Below are 24377 nucleotides of genomic sequence, written 5' to 3'. Positions count from 1 at the left end.
CAGCTCAGCTGGTTGCGGTCTAACGAGTCGCGACGATGTTTCTTGACCCCGGAAAGCTGCTTGCGCGCCCCAACCCTTGCTGCGCATTAATTAAGAGCCGTGCCCCGGGAGATCCCGCAATTCATTCGCCTGCCCCGGGAACGACCGGCTTGCCGCGGATGTAACCTATTTTCCGAGCCGTGCTTACTTTGTTCTGACAACCCCAGTGGCTTGACGCTGGTGGAGGCCGCCTCCGTTTTGGTGCCGCCGTCGATGCCTCTGTCTTTTCGTCGTCTTAGAAATGTACGTCGTCGCGCCACCCCGCCGATGCGTGGCGAAATTCATTTCGTCCTGTTGTTGTTGTTGTTGTTGGGCGCCGTTGTTTGCTATTGTTTGCAACTCCCGTTGCACATCTGTCTCAGCGTGAGCCGCGCGCATGTCTTTCTGTCCTCTCGGCTGGGAATTGCGGGCAGGTAGCGATGGTGTGACCCGTGCGATTCAAGTTCTGCATCTACGTGTTCTCATCCCGGCAGGTTTACTTCATCCAGGAGAAGTGCGGCGTTCGTTGATTTGTCCCGCATTCTCCAGCAGCAACTGCTCACAGTACAACTTGTCCAGAACTGTATAGCTTTTGGCGGCGTCATACGTGTTAATGAACCGAAAAATCTGGTAAACAGGCAATTGCGCAGGCGAAATTAAGCGCTGCAATGTCGTACAGTGCTTGCTAAATCTCTATGGTCTGGTCTTCGATCTGTTCACAAGTTCATCCAGAACACTCATAATTGGCATTAGCGGACGCGCAATGGACGCCACGCAATGGAATTTGTGCTCTGCAAGATCTCTAGTTCTGATGTGCTAGTTCTTTGAGATAATTGGTCAGTGTTCGTGCCATCTGCAGACCTGTGTCGAACGCCAACTTGCAGTGTGGAACGTGAATATATGACCAGCATATTGGAGGCTGCCTGCCAGGATTCTGGCTCCGGCAATCAAAACGTCGGCTCTGAGAGTTCCGCATGTTTATTACACTTCATTTTTGACTTCACGCCCACCTATAGTACTGTTTCTCATCGTTTTTGTCGTTATCAGGTAAATACAGCAAATAATTTATATGGTTCAGTAAGGATATGTTTAGGCGGGCACGAATCGACACACCTTGTAAGGTAAAGTGGTAGTGCTTATAGGCCCAGCTTGCGGTGGCATCAACAAACCCCCGCGCAATCTGCGCCCATTCTTTGCTATTCGGCCGGCAGAGCAGGCATCAATTTTTATAAAGTGAGTTTGGCAAAGCGCTGGCGAACGAGGAGGAGCTATCAGTAGCGCGTACACATTCCGTGACCGGGCGATCAACCCATGTTGTGGTCTGCGGCTCCCGCGCTCGATCAAAATTACCCGATTCCGTCTGGCGTTGAGCCGCCGGAGGCGTGGGGGCGCCGCCGCAGCTGTTGTGGGGCGCGGCTTGACCTGCTTTGCTTTCGGCGGTCTCTCGAAGGGCCAGAGAGAGCTCGCTCTCTGTTTGGGCTTCACTTTGTAATCGAGTCCAGCCGCCGCCAAGAAAAGCTCGACCTGATTGACGCGCAGCCGAGACGGCTTGCAGACAAACGGGCCGCTCACGATGGCTCTTTTTCCCGATCTCGCCCGTCCGTCCGCTGAAGACTGTTATTGTAGGGAGCGTACCTTCTCCTCCTCCTTTGCACTGTTTGCCTGCCCGCTCTGTGTGGGCCGCGTTGAGGCGGCCAGCTGCTGCCGCCAGGGCTGCGAACCCCCTTTGGAGGAAGGTGCACGCTCTGCTTGTCATCCAACTGGCTTCCGATGCGTGTATAGGTTTGCAAACTCCGGCACATTGCGTCGTCGCCGCATGGGAACCTATCTCTATGCACTCGGTTTCGCAGTGACAGCACTGAAGTGACCGCCGTGCACCTGACGTCGCCAAACGGGAGCGTTGCCCAGTGAATGTGCGTCCGTGTACTGTACCCTGTCTGTTTGCTGCCCTGTGGAAGTGGCAGGACTCCTTAGTCAATAGGAAGTCAACTGCTCTCCGAGAGGTGGTAGTCCGCGCCGCGTCGTCAGCTGAGCGGCTGCTGAATTCGCAGTATAGGATGTGCATGCGCAAAGGTACTTAAATGTCGCGTATCGCTGTAACTTATCGTGTACCAAGCAAAAACAAATGGCATCAATCAGACAGCTAGCCCGCAGCTCTATTCCGTTGTGCAAGGATGTTACGCCTGTGTACGCCTGGTACCTTCGCTGCGAACTCCGCGTGTAAGTATACTCCGCGTGTCACCCATGTGGTGACCCGTCAGAGCGCTACCTCCTCAATCGCGAGCGCCAAATCACGCATCGTATCTTCTCTAGGGCTGTTTTGTTGTGAAACTGCCTTTAGGTCGCGGCGCCCTTGACCTACCGAGGCATCAGTGTGTAACAGATATTAAAGGACGAGCAGGCAAAGATATGGCACAGCGATGTAGGCCGGCAGGCGCTGTGCATTGTCCTTGCTCTCGCGTCTTATCCGTAGCGCCGATTTCTCAAGAAGCATGGCCCAAGCCTGTCATCCATTGTCTCCGTTCAGTGCAGTTGTCAGGCCTAACAGACCGCCGGCCCGGGCGCTGCTCGCTGGCTCCCGCCTATCCCTTCGCGCGTATGGGGTAATATTAGGCTTGGTGGGACCAGTCTTCTGTGATGTGCTGAACTCTTCGCGAAAAGTACATGGTGCCAGTAGCGTAGCAACGAGGGGGGCCGGGGGGCCGTGGGCCCCGGGTGCCAAGGGCCAGGGGAGGGGGGTGTCATACACGTCTGAAGACACCCCTCTTTCCGCGGGTTACACCCGGAGGAAGGGGGGGGGGCGGGGGGTGACAGAAGACCTATGCGCCCCGGGTGCCAGACGACCTAGCTACGCCACTGCATGGTGCATTGAAAGGAACACCAGCTCGACGCTTTTTGGCAACCTAAAATGCTACATCAACACAAAGTTGTACATTGAAGTTAATAACGCCGCTTTACCCTCCGTGGTTGCTGCGCTGCTAAGCACGACGTCTGCGATAAAATTCAGGCCACGGCGGCCGCATTTCGATGGAGGCGAAATGCAAAAACATCCGTGTATTGAGATTTAGGTGCACGTTAAAGAACCCCAGGCAGTCAAAATTAATCCGGAGTCCCCCCACTACGGAGTGCCTCATAATCAGATCATAGTTCTGGCACGTAAAATCCTTGTCATCTACAACGGCGCTCATTGGGATATAGCTGACTACGATGGCTAGCACGTCGTGCTTTTCACATGGAGGTCACCCTGAGCGGTCGGACTGGCGCTGTGGATGTTCCTAACGGAAGCTGCGCAGGAAGTCCGACTTCTTCCGCTTATCCGCGACGGGTGCGCGCGATGAATTAAACATCGGAAGGAACTGGTGCGTGCGGCCGTCTACCGTCTGTGTGAAGCAGCGGCAGCACCTTTCGTGTGGTGGCTTGGCGGAGCCTCGTCCACGCTTGAGCGGCGCTATCTCCGCTGGGCCCCGACGAACGGCACCGGTCGACCCGGGACCTCTTCCCCCCTCGGCCTTCGGGGTCGCTGACTTCTTCGGAAACGTCGCACGTGGACCTAGTACGTGTGTGTGTGCGCTCACGCTCGCTCGTCTCACGGTCGCGTGAGCATCCATCCCACAGCTTCCCGCTGTGTGACCTGCACGGCACACAGCATGCTGGCACGTCGCTAGCCAAGGTCACGTGCTTTCTTTCTTTCGCTCCCTGTCTCCAGAGCGAAAGGAGCACTTGTCCTCTGTCGTTGACTGCTCGTTCATTATCTCCCGGCCGTGAGTTACGGGTCTCTCCGGCTTGTTTGTCGCCAGCTCAAGTTCCGCTGTGCGTGTGCACCCGGCACCAGTCTGTGGCGGCGTGGTCGTCTCTTCGTTGTTTGTCTGCGGGCTCTGCAGTGGAAGGAGGCATTTCATATAGAGCGGCGGACGCTCATGTGTCGCTTGTGGATTGTTATCAAGTGACAGGTCACGATTTTTCTTAACTTTGTGTGTCATTGCAATTAACGGCCAGAGTGAAATATACACCCGCCGGTCTCTAAAGTGAAGCCTCAAGTGAAGTCAACGGGCATGGGGCGCGTGGATCGAATCTCTAACTTGTTTGGAGTGTGACATCTGGTGCAGAACCTGCGGTTGTGTCCGCGGTGTTCCTAATATCGTTCGCGGGTTCGTGTTACTCAGGGCTTCACTTGAAGGTGCATGGCGCTGCAGTGATGGTCTCGTTTTCTTTTGCTTCAAACAAAATTGGGCTTCCCAGCTGGGTTTCCTCGTGCCGGCTAACGCTCTTCGCGCCCCAGTCGAGACGGTCTTCGCCTTGCTCACCGCGCGGCGCTCCCCCTTGTTCGTTTATGTCAACGCAATCGCCCACTGTCCGGCGTCGTGGCTAGCTTCTCGTGGAGACGGTCACGTCCCGAACCCTTCCTCCGCTTATACGTTACCGTCATTTGCTGAGCCTGTGGACACTGCCTACATCGTGCGTGTTCCCCACCCCTTTTCCGCGTCTCTCGACTCGCTTCGTTTTTTGCTGCTCTCTCTTTCCACTCTCGCCGATACCGCCGGCAGGTGTACTCTGCCAGGAACATCCGCGCAAAAGCAAAAGTCACGTGTGTGTGTGTGTGTGTGTGTGTGTGTGTGCACGTGCGCCTTTGTTCGCCTTTGGTCCAAAGACGCCCTTCCTTATGAGAAAGCGTCGTTCTTTCAGCGCGAGCAGTGCCGCACCCGCCACGTTGCGCGACGACCTCTTGGAGAACCGTTTTTTGATGGCGAACCAATTTCACTCGGAGGAGGCGTCGACGTCCGCGGGACGTCCGGCGTGCCTTTCTTCTCTCCTACGGAGCAGTCGACCGCGCACACGTTTGAGTATACGGGACCAATGTTGACGGGACCCGCGAGGGAGAGAGGCCTTTTCTGCGGACCGGGCGTGACTGGAATAGAAGTCCGCGAGGTCCTCGCGGCACGACGTCGTGCCTCCCTCCGTGTCCACCCTTGCCGCTGCCTCGGAAGACGTGCGACGCGCGCACGCCCGCGCGCTTTTTCGCGCTCAAGGTTGTTTTAGCGCGCACGTCTCCTTGCGGCGTTTCGTGCAACGTTGGGATTGCGGCATGCGTAGCAGCTCCAATCAGTAGGAGCAAGGCACGGTCACAGCGTCAGGCTACGCGCAATGTAACACGTGACGGCTGTCGGGCGCCCTTCGCGACGCACGCGTTCTCGCTTGCGAACCTGCGTACGACGGCGCACTCCTTCGTGCGTGGGGCAGAGTTCCGCTTTCTTTCGAGGCGTTGTGCGCGTGTCCATTTGACCGCCTCCCTTCCGAGTTCGTTTGCGCTCGCAAACTTTGACGTCTGCTTAGCTCCGGCGACGTTTTTCATCCAAAGGCGCCGGCCTTCCTTATGAGAAAGCGTCGTTCGTTCAGCGCGAGCAGTGATGAAAGAACTGCTCTCGCTGAACCTTTGAACTTCACGATGTCAGGTTGCCCTACAGACACGAACATGCATTATAAGACGCACACAAGATAGCACAATGGGCAGCACTAGCCCCACCTTTCCCCGAAATTTCTGTCAGGATGCAGTCCGCCAAGCCCCCTCTTCCCCATCTGGCCCTGGCCAAGTGGGTGCCCTCTTCTCCCTGAAGAAAGAAAAAAAATTCTGGCTACACTGTTGCCACACTGGTGTGCACGAGCCTCGCATGTAGAGCTTCGCACCCTTTCTGCATGTGCGTAGGAACAGTCGGGGACGGAGTATGCGGGGCGTCTGACCTTGGCTTCTGCTACTGCGAGACGAGGAATATATGGGTATAGATCTCGCATGTACGTGACCACCTTATGGAATGTTCCTTAAGAGCAAGCTTTAGCTCAGGCCCAACTCCAACATGGCCTATTCAAATGCACATAAAATGCAAAAACACTTTTCTGAGATAACACCTGGAGTGATTTAAATAAAATTTGTTATATTTGAGAGAGAATGTTAAATTCTAGTGACTCTTGGAAGCGGAATTTCGGTTTAGGGCCTGAATTTTATTAAAAGGATTTTCAAAAATTCGAAAGTTAGAAAGAAATATACGCACAAAGTTTATAAATGAATAACTCTGCATCAAAAACAGATATTGTGGTTCTGTTAATGGCATCCATTGGATCATTCAAAGCGGACAAATTCGATATGTCAATTTATATCTTACGTCAATTTGTTACGTTGTGTACAAGGGTCCTGCAAAAGCTGCATTTACATATTACTAAATTTTTTTAGATTCATGTGTAACATATCAATTTTGTCTGCTTTAGATGTACTATCACATGCAATTCAAAGAATTGTGATATCATTTTCGCTTGCTGAGTTAGAGAGTTGTAAACTCGATAGTTTCGTTTTTTGAAAATTTTCGATTTTTGCCAATTTGTAATAAAAAATTAACAATCTAAACGGAAATTGGAAACCGACAGTCACTAAGTTTTTGTTTTAAATGCAACAAACGTCGTCAAATTTGGTGCAGTGGTTGCCGAGAAAAACGAATTCTCCTTTTACATGCATTTAGAGTATTTAGATAGGAGCACCCAAGCTAAAGCTTCCTCTTAAGTGGAGTCTGAATCAATGTTGACTTTGAAACTAATTAACTGGCCTCCTTGTGGCCCCATTGCAGCTTGTCTTGCATTAGCCATTACATGAGCCCAAAATGTCTTTATGTGACCTATTATAATATGTATTTGTGGGATCATTTATTTAGTACATATTTCTTGAAAAGTATTCATTTAAGAGCCTTAACCCTCTGTAGCGGGGTGTATATTTTTCACAAAGCTCCTGAAATGTTTTGTGTCATATCAGTGAGTGAGGTGCCTAGAATTAGTATCAAACCGTTTATTTTAATAAAGTGGGAAGTATTTGTCCCACTGGCACTAAACGGTTTTTCTAAAAAGTGGGTCATGCATGTCCCATTGACCCTCTAGAGTCACAATGCAACATTATTTATACTTTCCTCGTGAACCACAACACTTGATATTTTTTGTGTGGTATAAGTAAATTAAGTGCTTAGAAGTTGTTTGCAACTAATTTCACTTATGCACAACTCAAGCACGACAGACCAAGTGGCAAAGCGAAGGCCGGACACAAAATGTTTCTGCGCATTTTTCGCCAGGGTGCTGAACACCAACAGCGTCAGTGCCTTTTTCACTTGCTTTCTAAAGGGCGAGTTTTGTGGACTTGCTATTGGCTCAAGATACAAAAATGTGGGCTTATTGCGAGTGAAAGGTGTAAATTTAAATGCAAGAAAGAGAAATAGCTTATCAGGCATCTTAAGAACTCTTTTTCTTGTGAGAAAAGGTGGGCCAAATTTGGGAAGCATTCCAACAATGAAAACAATCCTTTTAGGTTTTGCACCCTTGCTGTCAATGAGTACCTATTCCCAAAACTTTACAGAAGTGTAGAAACCTTTAGATAGAAAGTAGGAGCAAATAAATGAGATAAATGTGCCCCTTTGCTGCTAAGAAGCATTTTTGCACACATTGCAAAGTGGGACATATATGTCCCATCATCCTACAAATGATTATTGCATGTATGACTTCTCAAGATAAACTTCTCAAACTATGTGTGCCTAAAGGGGATTGTGGTTGCTAACAGTCAATTTTGACACCTTTCTTTGTTTTATTCATTAATTCAGTTTTAGCATTCATTCTGCTTGTAGCAAGCAGTGCAAGTTCGTGGCATATATTTAGGAAAATACTGCTGAAGAATTATCAGAAATGCAAGAAAATTTGTTGTACATTCCTTTGCTATTCCTTGCGAAATAAAAAAAGCCTTCTCAGTCTATGTTTTACTTTATTTTTGTGAATGCTGAGGAGCACAATAAATGTTTCTTTCTGCATGCCTTAAACATTTATGTGCTGCACTTTCTCTAGAAATGTCTTGCTTGTTTATTGAGCACAGGAATTCACTTTTCTTCTTAAGCTTAACGGTCAGTTTTATTGCACAAGTTAGGTCATTGTGACCATTTACTGACCTAATAATTATCTTTACTTCTTGCTTAATTACATTGGGGATGACAATGTCAAGATGCTAAGTGTTCGGGCCAAAGAAGAAAACAAATGTTGTTCAGACACCAGTACACAATTAGGTAAAGCTTTGATCACCATGACCCCCTCGAAATGGTAACTCCCTTACTCTGCACGGTTCACCACAGAGGCTTCACTGCTATGGCACTCAACTGCTGATCACAAATTTGCAGGTTCTGTTCCTTGCCATGGTTGCTGCACTATGATGTAGACAGTAAAAATGGCCGTATGCTGTGATACATTGGCACACATTCAGAAAAACCAGTTGGTCAAACTTAATATGGAGCACCCATGTCACCTCAGCCCACAACTTCGCTGTAATGGACTCTCGTGTATTACAGACAAACATTACTCTGCATGAATGTACATAAAAGAAATTGGATGACTTGCAGTTTTTACGCACGCACTATGTAAGGTGAAAAGTGCTGCTGAGCAAGGGTGTAGCAGTTAAAATATTATGGTTATGTACCTTAGATGCTTTTTCTGTCTATTCTATGCAGATCTCTCATGCAAATTTGTTTGTTTGTTCTACGCAGATGTGAAGAAGGGCACAGCTGGAGCAGCCTCGCGAGTGATTTCTCAGGGCCCTGGCACAGGTCGCCCCAGTAAGATAGGAGAGGTGCGAATCCAAGCCCAGTCCAAAGCTGAATTCACCAAAGAGATCCAGCGACTGGGTGCCCTCTGCGAGTCAAAAACCAAGGAGCTCACCATGCTCAAGTTGCAGCTCAGGCATGCCTCTGCTGGATTTGCCTCTTTTGGGGTCATCATCCAGCACCTCAATGCACAAGTATTGCAGGTATTGCACCGTTCATTCCACTCATCCCAATTCTGAAATGCCATTCTCTCCTACACAGGAGCCCTCTCTCATTAAGTTAAGTGGTTGCGCTAAGTTGGTGTAAAAGTGAATAGTTTGGTTTGCTTCCCTAGTTGTAGTTTTCACAATTGCCGCCGCCTTGCATGCATTGAAAAACATGGATTGCAGGTAAATTTGGTGCATATGTGGCTACAACATTTAATGCAAAGGTACTTGTTTGGTGTGTTCCAACCATATTTATATGTATTATAAAATTTAGGTTATAAACAGGTTAGTTTATAAACCAATGTTGCTTTAATTTGCATGTAATTCTTTTACTAAGCTCTTCAGTCCAAAATAAAATTGCTATATGGCAACTTGAAAGAAAGAACTAACAAAACAGACTGGGATTCCCAGACATCACAGGTACCTGCCCGCACTTGCGTCGCCGACAATGCAAATCTCTGAAAGAAATAGGTTGTTACATTGAAAGAAATAGTAAAAAAATTAAATTGAGGGCTATATTACACTGAGCTAGTACGGTGTATTTAGCAGGTTGAATGCGATTTGAAAGGTTCTAGTTACAGGTTAGATAAATGGTTTGCCAGTACCTTTGGTGTAAATGGAATTACATTGTTATAATGCACTGCACCCGCATGAGTACACAAGAATAAGGGGTTGTCTGTTAGTTTGCAAAATAGGTTCAGAGTGAAATGTAACACACTCGAAGCAACAGTGTTGTATATGATAAGATCAGGAATCTTGTAGAGATAGGGTAGGTTTGGTTGATGCAGGACACGGGAAATTTAAATTTCAGGGAGGCCTTTTGTTCTGCAGTAGTCTTGTATTCTGGTTTTGTCAAACGAGTCCACAACAGTCACAAATGGGATGGTGGCCCCACCTAGTCTAACCATTTCGCTAATTCGTCCTGCAATGAATGTAATTCCTTGGAAAGCCAAAAACATGCGACATGACTTGTTGTTGCTAGCTTAGCTTGTAAAATAACTTGTCTCTCGAAATAGCTTTTGCGCTTGAAAACTGAAAGTGGCGCATCGTCATGCTGCTCAAGAACTTGCTTTTTAATCACGTGATGGCAATGGCGCTAGCTAGCATTTTTTTCCTTCATGCTGGCTAGGCTGGCTCTCATAGTAGGCTGCTGCAAACGCCGTGAACATGGTTTTGGTTTTGCACGTGATTACACTGCACAAGCACCTTTCAGACCAATTTTCTTAGAAAAAGAGGCGCATTTTAGAATCTGGTAAATACTATCTTTCATTGTGAACTGCCATTTTGTTTAAATATCTTAGGGCAGGCTGAAGATTAGCATTTCTGGCAGATGATGCTTATTCTACGCATTCACTGTCCCCTAAGCGTCACCAGACAGATGCTGCCGCTATTGGAGTCAAGGACGTACATGCTGTCCATTCAAGTTCATATTATCCGGCAAATGTCAAAACTGGTATCAAAATAATGAACATTGAGGCCAATAAAATTTATGGGCACTGGCCGGAACCTTCGGATTGGATTAATGTAATTAAAACATTTAACTGTAGTCAAATTAACGGGACTCTGCTGCATTAGGCTGATGACAATTGAGTGAGTGAACTGTCATAGCTTCATTCTTGCTGCTTGTCATCTTTCATTTCTGGTCTAAATCGATACCACTAGGTGATTACCACTTGTAGTTACACTTATAGTTACATTAAATTACTGCAATTGGTAGGCATCTATTTTTTATTAGAAAACTATTTTTTTGCCTAATTTATTATTGTTGTTCTATAATTTGCTCCTAAAGGTTTAAAAAAATATGGTGTTTTCTAGAAGCTATATGCAAAAAATGGTAGGATACAAAAGCCCATAAATAGTTTTATACAAATGTCCACAAAGCATGTTATCTGCGAAAATTTAATCTGTGCCTCAATGCTGCACCCCACAAAACCACGCTGAACTTGGAAAGCGCGTTTTGGCCTACATTTACGCGTCAATTGTTCGAACACTTAGTGGTGCTTGTAAAAGTCTGGCAAATATTCCTACAGAAAATTTTTAAAAAGTGATTCTCTTTGTTCGAAATAAGGGCCAGAAGAATAGGTTGTGTAGCGCATTAATATGGTTTGGCTTGGAGTTCCCGTTTCCAGTGAAATCTTAATATACAGGGTGCTTCAGAAAATGCATTCTAGGCTAGGGATGATAAGAAAGTAATTTTCTCGGCATTGTTTCTGTGATAGAAGCATACATACTAATCTTTAAAAAAAGTGACTATTCACTATAATAATGTATGTCTTTTGATAATTAGTAAGAGGCTCGATTTTTGGCTTTCTTTCTTTCTACCACCTGGTTTGCCACCATTCGGAAAAAATTCAAATGGCCTTCAAGTATACAAAGTAGCTTGTTTCAGCTCAGATATTTTAAGAAAAGGCTTTTCCTGTCATACAAGTCATCTGATTTTCTTAAAGACTAAGTCTGAGATGGTTGAGCGCACCCATTGGTGTGGTAGGCATCGAATGACCCTGCTTCGAGGAAAGGCTAGGTGCATCGCAGAAAATGGGCTCTGCTATCAGTGTCACCTGTTAATGAACAGGCCATGCAAGATTGTTGTGCATTGTTCATGCCCTGACACTGCTTTGTTTTACAGAATAACTCCTTCCGTATCCCAAAGCTGTCTGAAGAATTGCGGAAATCACAAGAAGAGATTGAAAAGGCCCGCATTGCAATTGGTGAGAATGAAGAGCATCGTTCTGTCCATTTAGTGTAGAAATTCTTTATCCTTGAGCGCTTGAGCCATACAGAATATAATCCACCGTGGTGGCTTAGCGGCCATGGTGTTGCACTGCTAAGCACGAGGTCACAGGATCAAATCTTGGCCATGGCGGCTGCATTTCGAGGAGGGTAAAATGCTAGGACAGCCATGTCCCGTGTATTGGGGCGCATTAAAGATCCCCTGGCGTTCAAAATTAATCGGTCAAATTAACGGGGGATGCTTTATAATCAAGTTGTGGTTTTGGCAGGCAAAACGCCAGAATTCATTCATTCGTACACAAAATACTTGCCTTCAGACCACAGTGAAAGATATATAGGTGAGGACACAGCACGGGCGATGTACACGAAACAAGCGTCCCAGTTAGCGTACCAGCTACACTCCTGCGAAGCAGGCCGCTGATCACAGTGTCAGCCCGGCCTAGTGGTGAAATTTCACCAGAAGAAACAAAAACATACACGAAAGATCTTGTTGCGATAGCAGTCAGATGACATCGCACGGTTCGCCCATGTCACACATGCCGTTCGCATGGCCTGAACTATTCCTTGCATCATCGTAGCTCTTTAAGCAAGCTGACTGCGATTTTATGCCAGCACTGCCCCGGTGGCACGGTGGTGATCGGTAAACTGCAGCGACATGCCGCAAGTGCAAAACTGCAACAGTGGCCACGCAAGCTGAAAAGTAAATGTAATCTTATTTAATTCTCCTTCTGACTCAAAGTAATTAAAAAAACTGGGCAGAAGCCGTTCCTCACAAAGACCGTGTGCTGAGCCAAAAAGATGCCATTTGCAGCAAGCACTTTATGAAGGAAATGATGGTTGATAAAAGATACCTTGCTGAGTTTAGTGGCAACATTTTGCTTGACGTTCGAAAGAGAATCATGCCGGCAGATCATGCCATACCTTGCATTTTCCCACCGGCATACCTAAAGAAGTGGATGTCACCAATAACCAGGAAATCACCCCCACCCGCAAGGCCCAGAAAGAAACAACATACAGCAGAAGTCAGCACGAATGATGAGGCTTATGGAGCATCCCACCATGATGAAATGAGGCAGCCATCCTCTGCTCCTGTATACGAGGGCCCGACTGTTGCTTTTACAGAAAAGGACGTTTCCTTTGTTTGAGCACACATGTACAGAATTCTCTAATTTCTAACATTCATGAGGGCTGCCTCACCGGACATCGGGACATGACACCCAGCAAGGACTCTGGAAACGCAGGCCAGCTCTACCGTCGATGAAATCTGTCGGCGGTTCAGCTACCCAGTGCTGCATGGAACTACCAATTTGTGCATCAAGAAGGACTTCACAGCTATTGCTTTATGGTAGTTATCCTAACTCCATAAGGACAACCCCTTCCATCGAAGGCTCTTCTCGTCCAACAGGCGAAAAAATTTAACGTTTCTTTCAAACACTTTTGTACTATGCGGCAAGCAAGAAACAACTGAAACATCTGAAATTCCTGTTGTTGAAACAACAGGAATTTCAGATGTTTCCCAGCTGCACTGTCAGGGTGACTGGGCCGTTGTAAGCCAAGCGGTACAACGTCTTCATGAACTGCAATTCTGTCCTGGTGGTCCATGTCATAGTAAGCACGCAGATGTGTGCTTCGAATCCGGCTACAAAGACGCAAGCAATACCTGGAGGTATAACTGGTGCTCCTTAGCTCGGCAAAAGAAAACACCCTGCACATGTTGCAGTAGGTTGATATTGCGCTTGATGCTGCAATGTGGTGGACTGAGTAGCACATTGCCCCACCATTGAGTCACGGCTGTTCTACTGCGGGTACTCGGGAAACATAGTTATCACACTTTTTAGTTATAGTAAATTAACGCAAGGAAACTGCTAAAAACATATCGTAAAACATGCGCGCGCTCAAGCACGCGAACAGGTGAAAGTAAAAAAACATATACCGTAAAAACCGGACTATAGGTCGGACCGGAATATAGGTCGATCCCCCAACTAACGAATTCTAAAAATGAAAAATATCTTTTTCAATGCAAAAGTACCGAAAGACACCCTTACCTTGAAACAAATGCGACTCATGCACAATAGTGACAGTATTTATTTACATGCTGCTCGCATGTGCACCCGTCCAATTTTTAACAGTATCGCGCGACCATCGACCCGCGTGCTTGTCAGCACCTTATTAACGGCACTGAGCGGCGAAACAAACGAGATACGCGCATGGGTACACGTGCGCTTACTTTCGCTATTTCCCCGCTCCATGCCGTGATGATAAGGTGCTGACAAACACGTGGGTCGATGGTCGTGCATACTGTTAAATATTGGCCCGGTGTACAGTACGCAGAAGGGCACGAAGTGCGCAAGCGCTACTCCGAATCAGAGCAACGCGTTTGATTAGAATGGTCCGAACTAGAGTCGTATGACGAGTGCTTCTCGCTGCCCAGTCCAAAGGCGCGTGCAATCTCTACCGCTTTCAAACGGATGCATTCGGCTGTCACAGGCAGCAATCTTACACGCAGCTCCCGGACGAACTCCGCAACCTTGTCTTCCAGTTTTGCAGTCCGCCCACGAAATGACATTTTCTGTTGGTTTGCTGCTTCCGTCTCTGCCAGTACCGAATGATCTTTTCGGATACTCCAAATTCGCGCTGTGCCGCGAGGTTGCCGTGGGCTTCCGCGCACTCAATCGCCTTTTTCTTGAAGGCGACGGTGACTTGTTGTCAGCTTCCGTTCATTTTGAAACAAAATGTGAAAAAGCAGCCTTTAACCAATATAACTTTGTGACAATGTAAACGCAAATTGGCGATGCCACAATAGAGAGATTTAGCTTAGGGGACGCAAGCGGCTTGCGTACGCAAGAACTAGAGGCGACGGTACTGCGCATGCGCAGACCGCTACATCTACTTGCGTCCTTGGGTTGTTTGGCCGGCCGAAAACAATGCTGCCCCTAAGTGGTCACGTTACCCACGTGACTCTCGCGGTGTAGGAGAACTTACGAGTAGCTAGCGGGTAGATAATCTAATAAATCTTTCGCCAACTGTCGACAGACGTCGTTTTTATATATATTGTAAGGAAGATGACGAACATGCGCACAGAGTCAGCAGCATCGGTAGCATCAAGCGCGCAGCAGAGGCTCGAGCTCGGGAACTGCTCGGTGCATCCCAGGACCGGCGGTCACTACGAACCCCAATAAATCTCCTTTACAAGTGGTGGAGGTGCGGGGTAACATTGCATTCTACCATCCTGGAACTCTGTTCTCGGACGCTACCCTCTGCCATGCCGGACGCCGACCAACAGACTCTTCCATTGCCACCCACCCCTTGCGCTGGCACCATTCGCCAGCAGGAGCCTCCTATCTTCAGCGGGACCGACGACAACGACGTTGGAGAGTGGCTGTCGTCCTACGAACGGGTGAGCGTTCACAACAAATGGAATGACTCGGACAAACTGGCTTACGTATCATTCTACCTCGTGGGCGTGGCCAGTCTCTGGTTCAGAAATCATGAGAAGGATATCCGAACGTGGTCGGTGTTCAAGACGTCGATTACGGAAGTATTTGACCGACCCGCCGTCAGGAAACTACGAGCCGAGCAGCGTTTGCGTACACGCGCACAGGACACGGGTGAGACATTCAACAGCTATATAGAAGACGTGCTAGATTTGTGCAGGCGCGTGAACGCTGCCATGACGGAAGCGGAAAAGATCAAACACGTCATGAAGGGAATCGATGATGACGCGTTCCAGATGCTTCTTGCCAAGGACCCGCGCGCTGTTGGCGACGTCGTCAGCTTGTGCCAGAGCTATGATGAATTACGTAAACAGCGAGCTCTGACAAGGCGACATCCCACACCAAATGCGGCGTCACTCTGCAGCCTGACCACCGGCCCAGAACAAGCCTCCCTGATAACCCAAATCAAGGACTTCATCCGCGAAGAAGTCGCACGCCAGCTATCTCTGGTGTCCGTCACTCAGGAGTCTGCTAGCACTTTACCGTCTCATCTACGTAACGTGATCCATGAAGAGGCCGCAGAAGCGCTGCCGGCTGTTCACCAGCAGGATGTCGTGACTATACCAGTCACTTATGCTACAGTTGCTGCAATGGCCCCTCGCACTTTGCCCGTGCGTCGCTTCCAGCAGCCTGTGCACCGCCCTCCCCCTACCAAACCCCTGGAACACCTCTGCCATCGCTAACCCGTGGCGTACGCCGGACAATCGCCCTATATGCTTCACATGTAGATGTCCCGGTCATGTCGCAAGGTTCTGCCGCCGCTGATCGCAAGCGTTCGATGACGATCGCCGAGTGCCCTATGTGCCGCCTGATTCAAATGTGCCTTACGGACCCTTCGACCCATCACCAGCTTGCTCCCAGACTGATCGCCATCTTCGCTTCGAACGCCTCCGATCACCCTCTCCACATCGCCAATCGCTTTCCCCTATGCGTCGACGACCCGTCTCTAACGAAGAGGGAAACTAGACGATGCAGTTCCTGAGGCAAGAACTGCGCAAGTGTTGACATGCCGAAGTCCTCCTCCTTTACCTGCCAATGTCATTGATGTGTTTATCGAAAATATCGCCACAGTCGCCCTCGTCGATACTGGTGCCGCTATTTCAGTTATGGATGCCAGGTTTTGCCGTTCACTTCGTAAAGTGATGTCTCTGTCTGGATTGTCGCTACGAACGGTGAGTGCTCAACCCATTTGCTCTACCGCTGCTTGTACTGCCCGTGTGACCATACAGGACGTGTTGTACACGATTGAATTCATAGTTCTTTCATCGTGCTCCCACGCTGTTATTCTAGGATGGGATTTTCTCTCACGCCACAATGCCATCATCAATTGCGCTAGGGGTGAGATTGAACTTTTCCACTTTGGTGACCTGGCCTCCGTCGATGCTCATCCTGCCGCTAAAATTCTCGTGAAAGAAGACACCTGTATTCTCCCGTGCTCTTCAGCATTCGTACCAGTCTCCTGTAGTACCATATCCGACGGGACGGTCTTCTTCATGCCCTCTCATCACTTTGTTACCAGAAAAGCGCTTCCTTTGCCCTTTGCAGCTCTTGACCTTGCCGCCGGTGTCAGCACAATGCCCATTTCCAATCATCTTTCGTTGCCGCTATCACTGCTCCGTTGCGAATGCCTTGGTTATGTCGAGTTGGTCGATTCAACATGAATTGTCTCCGTCCTCGACGAAGTGCCTTCTACCGCCGACCATGAACTGAGTGCCCTCTCCGTACCCGACTCAACATGGACTGGTGTGTTCAGCCCATTCATCTCCGAAGATCTGACGCACTCGCAGCGATCTCAACTTCTCTCAGTCCTTCAGCACTTCCGCCATTCTTTCGACGTTGCGCAAACATCTCTTGGCCGTGCATCGACAGTCGAGCATTACATCGACACTGGCTCTCACTCACCGCTGCAACAAAGACCATATCGTGTGTCTGCTACGGAACGTCGCGTCATTGCGGACCAGGTCGATGACATGCTCCGTCGAGGCGTCATTCAACCTTCCCAAAGCCCATGGGCCTCTCCCGTGGTCCTCGTCACAAAAAAAGATGGTTCCATCCGCTTCTGTGTTGATTTTCGACGGTTGAACAAGATCACGCTGAAGGACGTCTATCCCTTACCACGCATTGATGATGCTTTGGACTGTTTGCAGGGAGCCGAGTTCTTTTCTTCGCTGGATTTGCTTTCAGGCTACTGGCAGGTTCCAATGGCAGAGGCCGATCGCCCAAAAGCTGCCTTTGTTACACCAGACAGCTTGTATGAATTCACCGTCATGCCTTTCAGACTTTGCAACGCACCTGCTACGTTCGAAAAATGATGGATAATGTTCTGCGTGGCGTCAAATGGAAAATCTGTCTTTGCTATCTTTTGACATTGTGGTGTTCGCCCCTGATTTCGCAACGCACCTGCTCCGCCTCCAGCACGTACTCACTTGCTTGACCAACGCCGGGTTGCAACTCAACCTGAAGAAGTGTCGATTTGCTGTTCGTCAGCTCGCAATTTTAGGCCATGGCATGTCAAAGGAGGGCATTCACCCGGATCCCTACAAACTATGTACTGTTACTGCGTTCCCAAAACCTACCACTATGAAAGAACTACGCAGTTTTATCGGCCTCTGCTCTTACTTCCGGCGGTTCGTTCGAAATTTTGCGTCAATTATATCGCCTCTCACGCAGCTCCTTGGCGGCGCTAGAGATCTCTTATCATGGTCTCCAGTGTGTGACGACGCCTTCAAAGCCTTGTGCCGTTTTCTCATGACGCCACCCATTCTTCGCCATTTTGATCCTCAAGCGCCAACCGAAATCCATACCGATGACAAGCGGTGTAGGCCTTGGCGCTGTGTTGGCACAGCGTCAACCTGGCCACACAGAATACGTCGTCGCATACGCGAGTCGCACGTTAACCAAGGTGGAGACGAATTACAGCGTTACAGAAAAGGAGTGTTTGGCCATTGTGTGGGCGCTTGGCAAGTTTCGCCCATATTTATACGGCCGATCGTTTGATGGAGTGACCGACCACCACGCACTATGTTGGCTGTCGACGCTCAAAGATCCATCCGGCCGCCTTGCCCGCTGGGCATTGCGAATCCAAGAATATGGCATCCGTGTGGTTTACCGTTCCGGGCGAAAGCACTCCGATGCTGACGCGCTATCCCGATCGCCGCTTCCCCCGAAGGTCAGTGACGACTCCGCCTGCAAGTATACATTATCCTCTGTAGACGTTGACACTATCGCTGCTGCACAGCGTAATGATCCCTGGACTGCATCTCTGCTAGACCTTCTCACGGATACGTCGAAAGTTCCGGCGTCACGTACGCTTCGGCGCCAAGTTCCTCATTTTGCGATTTGCGACCAGCTACTATATCGACGCAACTATGCCCCAAAGGGACGCACCTGGTTACTCGTCATTCCGAGAATCTTGCAATCAGAGCTCTGCTCCTCGTTCCACGTCGACCCTCAGTGTGGCCACGCGGGAGTCTTCAAGACCTACGAAAGACTTCGACACCACTATTACTGGTGGGGAATGTACAATTTCGTTCGAAAGTTCGTCCGCTCTTGTCATGAGTGCCAACGCCGCAAAGCGCCACCACACAACTCCGCCGGTGAACTCCAGCCTTTACAATGCCCATCCCAACCCTTTGATCGCGTGGGCATAGATCTCTATGGGCCACTTCCATTGACTCCTACCGGCAACAGGTGGATAATCGTTGCGGTAGACCACTTAACCCGTTAAGTGGAGACTGCTGCTCTACCAAATGCTACAGCGCAGGAGGTCGCCAATTTCATACTTCGTCGTTTTCTCCTTCGTCACGGAGGTCCACGTGAACTTTTAAGTGACAGAGGCCGCGCCTTCTTATCTGAAGTCATCGAACGACTGCTTGCTGAATCCGCCATTGTTCATCATAAATACACTGCTTATCACCACGGACTAACGGTACCACGGAACGCTTTAATCGAACTCTTGGTGACATGCTCGCCATGTATGTCTCACCTGATCACTCTAATTTGGACCTAGTTCTTCCGTTTCTCACCTACGCCTACAACACCGCGACTCAGGCCACTACTGGATTCTCACCCTTTTACCTTCTTTACGGCCATCTTCCTTTGCACACAATTGACACCATTCTACCCTACCGGCCTGACCCATCTGAATGCCTGCCGATCTCGGAAGCCGCCAGACACGCCGAGGAATGTCGCCAGCTGGCCCGCCGATTCACCTCGGACGACCAGAACCGTCAAAAAGTCGTTCACGATGCCCAGAACTTGACTCCCACTTTTCTCCCGGGCGCTCTCGTTTGGTTGTTAGTGCCACGCCGCACGCCTGGGCTCGCTTCAAAACTCCTTCCAAAGTATGATGGGCCATACCGCATTCTCGAGAGAACATCACCCGTCAATTACCTGGTTGAGCTGCTAACGCCGCCATCCGACATGCGACGTCGTAACCGCGAAGTCGTTCACGTTCAGTGTCTCAAGCCATATCACCATTCTACCGTCCTTCTAGAAAACTAAGTCGCCAGGATGGCTCCTTTATTTCTGCGACGCCATTGTAAAGAGGATGACGAACGTGCGCACAGTCAGCAGCATCAGCAGCATCAAGCGCGCAGCAAAGGCTCGAGCTCGGAAACTGCTCGGTGCATCCCAGGACCGATGGTCGCTACGAACTCCAATAAATCTCCTTTATAATATTAGAGAGGCTTAGCGTGTCCGGTATTCGGATAAACGCCGTTGGGGCGGAGCCATAAACGGGATCGGCCTGCATGGTGCAGCCAACTGGCGGCGCCAAGCTCAAACGGTCAAAAGCAGCTAATATTGCTGTAACCAAGTCTATTCTACTTCGCTGCTGGTGTAAATTTTCGGCACTGGCGTAATTGTGTTGCTGCCAAAAATTTATGCCCACAGCAAAGTAAAATACACTTGATTACTGCAATATTAGTTGTTTTAGTCTGTTTGAGCTTTGCGCCACCAGGTGGCTGCACCATGCAGGACAGGACGCTCCCGTTCATTGCTCCACTCCAACGCCGCAGCCTGCGTTTACCCGAATACCGGACACTCTATTAACTGCTTTTAATAAGAATAGTTTTATGTGCTTTGCTTCATATGCTTGATTTCATGTTTTAAAAAATAACGCAGCAACGATCAGACGTTGATGGCACTGCGAGCGCATGCGACCTCACTGCAGCTTGCGTTTGGGGCCGCTAGCCTATAACGTGTTTCTGCTTGCGTACACAAATGCACCCAATCGCTAGGGGCCCCAACGCCTTGCGTCCCCTAAACTAAAGCTCTCTAATGTCGCCACGACGCGCTGCTTCTGATGGCGATGGCGAAGGCGCTTCTTTACTTCATCCGCCCATTGTTGCAAGACTTCCGTAGTTTTTCCGCCAATGTCCAGTATATAAGACGAGGGTCAACTTTTTGCAATAGCTTTTTTTTTAAAAAAGTTCGACCTATATTCCGGTTTTTACGGTATATATAAAATGAGGGATGCTGTGGCTGCCCCAACGAGTGTAGTACTCCGTGACAGCACATTCAGGAGTCAGGTTAGGTGATGCTGGGCCGTTGCTATGCGTAGATTATGCAGTTTCACTGCCCCATACCATTCCTGGCACTGTGGGGAAGCGGTTAAGTGATACACAACTGCCCTGGCAGGTGGCTGTCTCCAGAACAGCCACCCATGGGGCTTGTGATACCCAGGTTTATCTCCCCGAACAACCTTTTGGGAGCTGAAGTTAACATCCTCACACGCATGCATGCATACATCCTTCAGAGGATGCAGCCGTGGAATCCAGGGTGGTGGGCTAGTAGTATTTTCGTACTAAAACAATGGAACGAGCGGACAAATCAAGAGCGAGTAGACGACTGAGTGAATTAACAGTATAATAAGCAAGTGCACGGAAGTATGAATGAGCGGTGTGTATGAAAGCTCGAATGAAGGCTGCAGTCATTTTAGGAACAAACCAACGAGCGAACTGGCCAACAAATGATCCGGGCGTGGAATGGGCCAACCAGAGGCAAACTAACACACGAAGAAAAGAACGAGCCAATGGTCAAGTGAACAAAAGAGACGAGCAATGGTTACGGCTCCGTTATCAGGGCCCCAGCGCTTATTCGCGTAGCAGGTTCAAATAACCTGCCAAAATTCATTGCCTTCTACACGTTCAACTAAACGAGCATGAAGCTGCTGTTTCACAAAACTGGAGTTAGTAACGAAGCTGCACGGAAACAGTGCAGCAAAAGTATTTTCTTCTCTTCATTAGCAAGAGTTTCCAGAAAAATTGCATTCACAAAGCGCGTATTCCCCATAGAAAAGCATTGCCACTCAGTACGCCCCGGGCCACTGCGGGAACAGCCATCTCATGGCACTTAGAGAAACTAGAGGACTTTATCGGGGACTCAGTACGCCCCGGGCCACTGCGGGAACAGCCATCTCATGGCACTTAAAGAAACTAGGGCACTTTATCGGGGATCGGTGCGGGCCGCTGTGTCCTCACCTATACATCTTTCACCGTGCTTCAGACACAGTCTGTACATTGAACTAACTCTTCATAGCCTTTAGTACTACTTGCAATTACAGCTGATTAATTTGTAGATGTAATAGTTGGCTTATGCATCTTTTCCACTCATACTGGCACTGAATTTGTTACTAGCACTGTCTTGTTGACTTCGATAACTACGAATGAAATCAATGATCGGACGACATATGGTCTGGTCAGGAAGTAGATTCATATTAGAAAGGCAGTTAACAGAATGCCAATGAAAATGATGTTGTCGAAGCTGTGTGTTGTTTCGGAATTCACACAGAAGCCTTCCAAACAAGGCTTCTGTGTGGAAACCAACATGTCCCTTAATAAATACCTTTAAGTGAAACAAATTAGTTTAGGAATAGTATTCTGCCAGCTTTGCAATAACAGGTTTCCTGCTTGCATAATACAGATATATATATATGTTGTTGTTGTATATATGATAGATATATGTTGTTGCTTTCTGTTGCTTCATGGAAACTGCAGAGGAGTACAAAAACAACATAGAAGAGCACAAGCGGAACCAAGAAAAGGAAATCAAGGCACAAAAGGCAGAGCTTGAAGTAATGCACACACAGAGGATAGAAGAGTGTAAGTCATCGCTACCACATATTTGCATCCACCATCTTGCATAATGAGGTATACAACTTGTGTTAATAAATGTCCCCTTTTTTTTCTTTTTTTTTTTTAGTGGAAGCAACCCATAAGAACGAACTGACGGGGTACCTAGAGTCTCATGCACGAAAGGCAAGTACTGCGTGTGCATCTTTTTACACTTGATGATCGAGCAGTATTTGCTCTCCACTCTCCCGTCCTCTTTTTACTGTGACAGCAGTGTATGTGTTCGGCCACTGGCGATGAGTGGTAGTGTCATTACGTCAAAGCTGGTATGAGGCAATGTTGTACGCATGTTCAGGCACAATCAGCCAAGTGTGGCTTGGAGATGAGAAGATTCAGTTCGGAGAAGTATCAATTACTTTTTTGGGTTGATGCTAAATTAAAACAGACTACTGAGCAACAAATAGGCATGAGAAAGACACACATGACACTTGGACAAGTACAGAAGTACACATGACACCACTGCTCCTAGGCAGTTATAAAAAAAAAAATAAAAGACAAAGCACTTAGCAATGCACATCTACAACTTAAAAACAAAAGCATCATTTGATTCAACACTCGCAACATCACTCGGCAGTCTATTCCACTCCCTAATGGCTTTAGGAAAGAAAGCTATTCTAAAAAATTCAGTTTTTGTTGGGAATTCACATTCACGCGCTTTAAAATCATGGTCAACACGATTGGATCTATAAAAAGGCTCTTGCACATTTCACAATTAACCCGAACAGCTGAATAAGAAATAGCGCAAAAAAACTTCAGGCGCAACTTCATTCGGTGCGTGCTGAGCAATTCTCAATTGAGTGCTTCCTTCGTACGCAATGCACTGTACCGAGCCCTGCTTGTGTCTGATACAAAACAAGAGGAAATGTTCTGCACCAACTCCAACTTATCTTCATCTCTACCAGTAGGCGGTTCCCAAACCGTACATGCGTATTCCAGAATCGACCTGGACATGTCTTGTACAAAATGTGCTGACATGACTGTGGGAAAGTGTTTGCATTTCGGCGAAGAAATCCTAAGGTTTTGCACGCTTTAGCAGCAACATAATAGACGTGACAGCAAGAGTTCAATTCAGGAGTAAAATAAACACCTAAATATTTAAATTCGAATACCTGTTCCAACATTACATTCCTATAACACATGGTTGCACATCAGGGTTTTTCTTTCTTGTAAATTTCATATTAACAGTTCTAGATAAATTCAAATTCATATTCCATTTGACACACCACTCTGAGATAAGTCTTTCTGAGACATTTCAACATAACGGTCACAAGTGACTACTGAAATAAAATAGTTGCGAGTGCAGCGAGTGTCGTCTTTTCCTATTTGTCTTCACTGTGTCCGTGTCAGTGCGCTGCTTCACCAGCAAGGTATGATGATAAAAAGTGACTACCCTATAGAGAAAGCAGTCATCTGCAAATAACCGCACTTGAAATACTATTTCATCACTAATGTCGTTCACATACAGCAAGAACAATAGCGGCCCCAACACGGAGCCTTGCGGAACATCGGAGACGTTTTACCCTCTGAGACTCGGCGCCATTCACAGCCACGAACTGCTGTCGTAAACATAGAAAATCTTTTACCCATGATATCACTTGAGGGCTAATATTGTAAAAGGCCATTTTTTGAATTAGTAAACGATGCGTCACAGTGTCAAAGGCCTTTTTGAAATCCAGAAACACACAGTCCACTCTAAGACGCATGTTCAGTGCCCCTTCTAGGTCATGCACAAATTCGGTCAACTGCGTAGTACAAGATAGGCCCCTTCTAAAACCACGCTGACGAGGATTAAACAATGAATGTGCATCCATATGTGCTACTAGTATACAAAATATGTTCAACTGTCTTGCACGCAACTGAAGTTAGTGACACTGGCCTATAATTTGACACGGTGTCACGAGGACCAGATTTGTGAATTGGCATAATGCTTGCAATTTTCCAGTCATCTGAAAGGCGGGATGCGTCAAGCGATTTTTCAAAAATAATCTTCAAGTACATTGCAACTCACTGAGCACAAAGTCTATCAAATTTGTTTGGCAAGTCATCAGGACACTCAGCCTTAGAAATCTTCAGATTCTTAAACAGAAACTCTATACCATTGATGCTGATAACATCATCTTCCATAACACTCCTCACTGGCTGGAAATTCAAGGTATTCATATCATCATGTCCAATTGCATGGCTGAA

The 24377-nt window shown here is 47.9% G+C and overlaps 1 protein-coding gene across 3 annotated transcripts in view; it reads left to right on the top strand.

Moving 5' to 3' along the window:
• LOC142578699 (uncharacterized) overlaps window positions 1–24377 on the top strand; it is a 145238-nt gene that overhangs the window by 101158 nt on the left and 19703 nt on the right. For all 3 annotated transcript variants that reach the window (XM_075688193.1, XM_075688195.1, XM_075688194.1), the window contains 4 exons: window positions 8571–8830; window positions 11460–11541; window positions 22056–22160; window positions 22261–22316. In XM_075688193.1, coding sequence (XP_075544308.1) covers window positions 8571–8830; window positions 11460–11541; window positions 22056–22160; window positions 22261–22316 — 503 coding nt within the window. The remainder of the gene's footprint in view (window positions 1–8570; window positions 8831–11459; window positions 11542–22055; window positions 22161–22260; window positions 22317–24377) is intronic.

The sequence above is a fragment of the Dermacentor variabilis genome, chromosome 4 (genome assembly GCF_050947875.1).
Source record: "Dermacentor variabilis isolate Ectoservices chromosome 4, ASM5094787v1, whole genome shotgun sequence".
Taxonomy (NCBI): Eukaryota; Metazoa; Arthropoda; class Arachnida; order Ixodida; family Ixodidae; genus Dermacentor; species Dermacentor variabilis.
The sequence above is the reverse complement of the archived record's forward strand: the minus strand, read 5'-3'. Positions and strand labels throughout refer to the sequence as shown.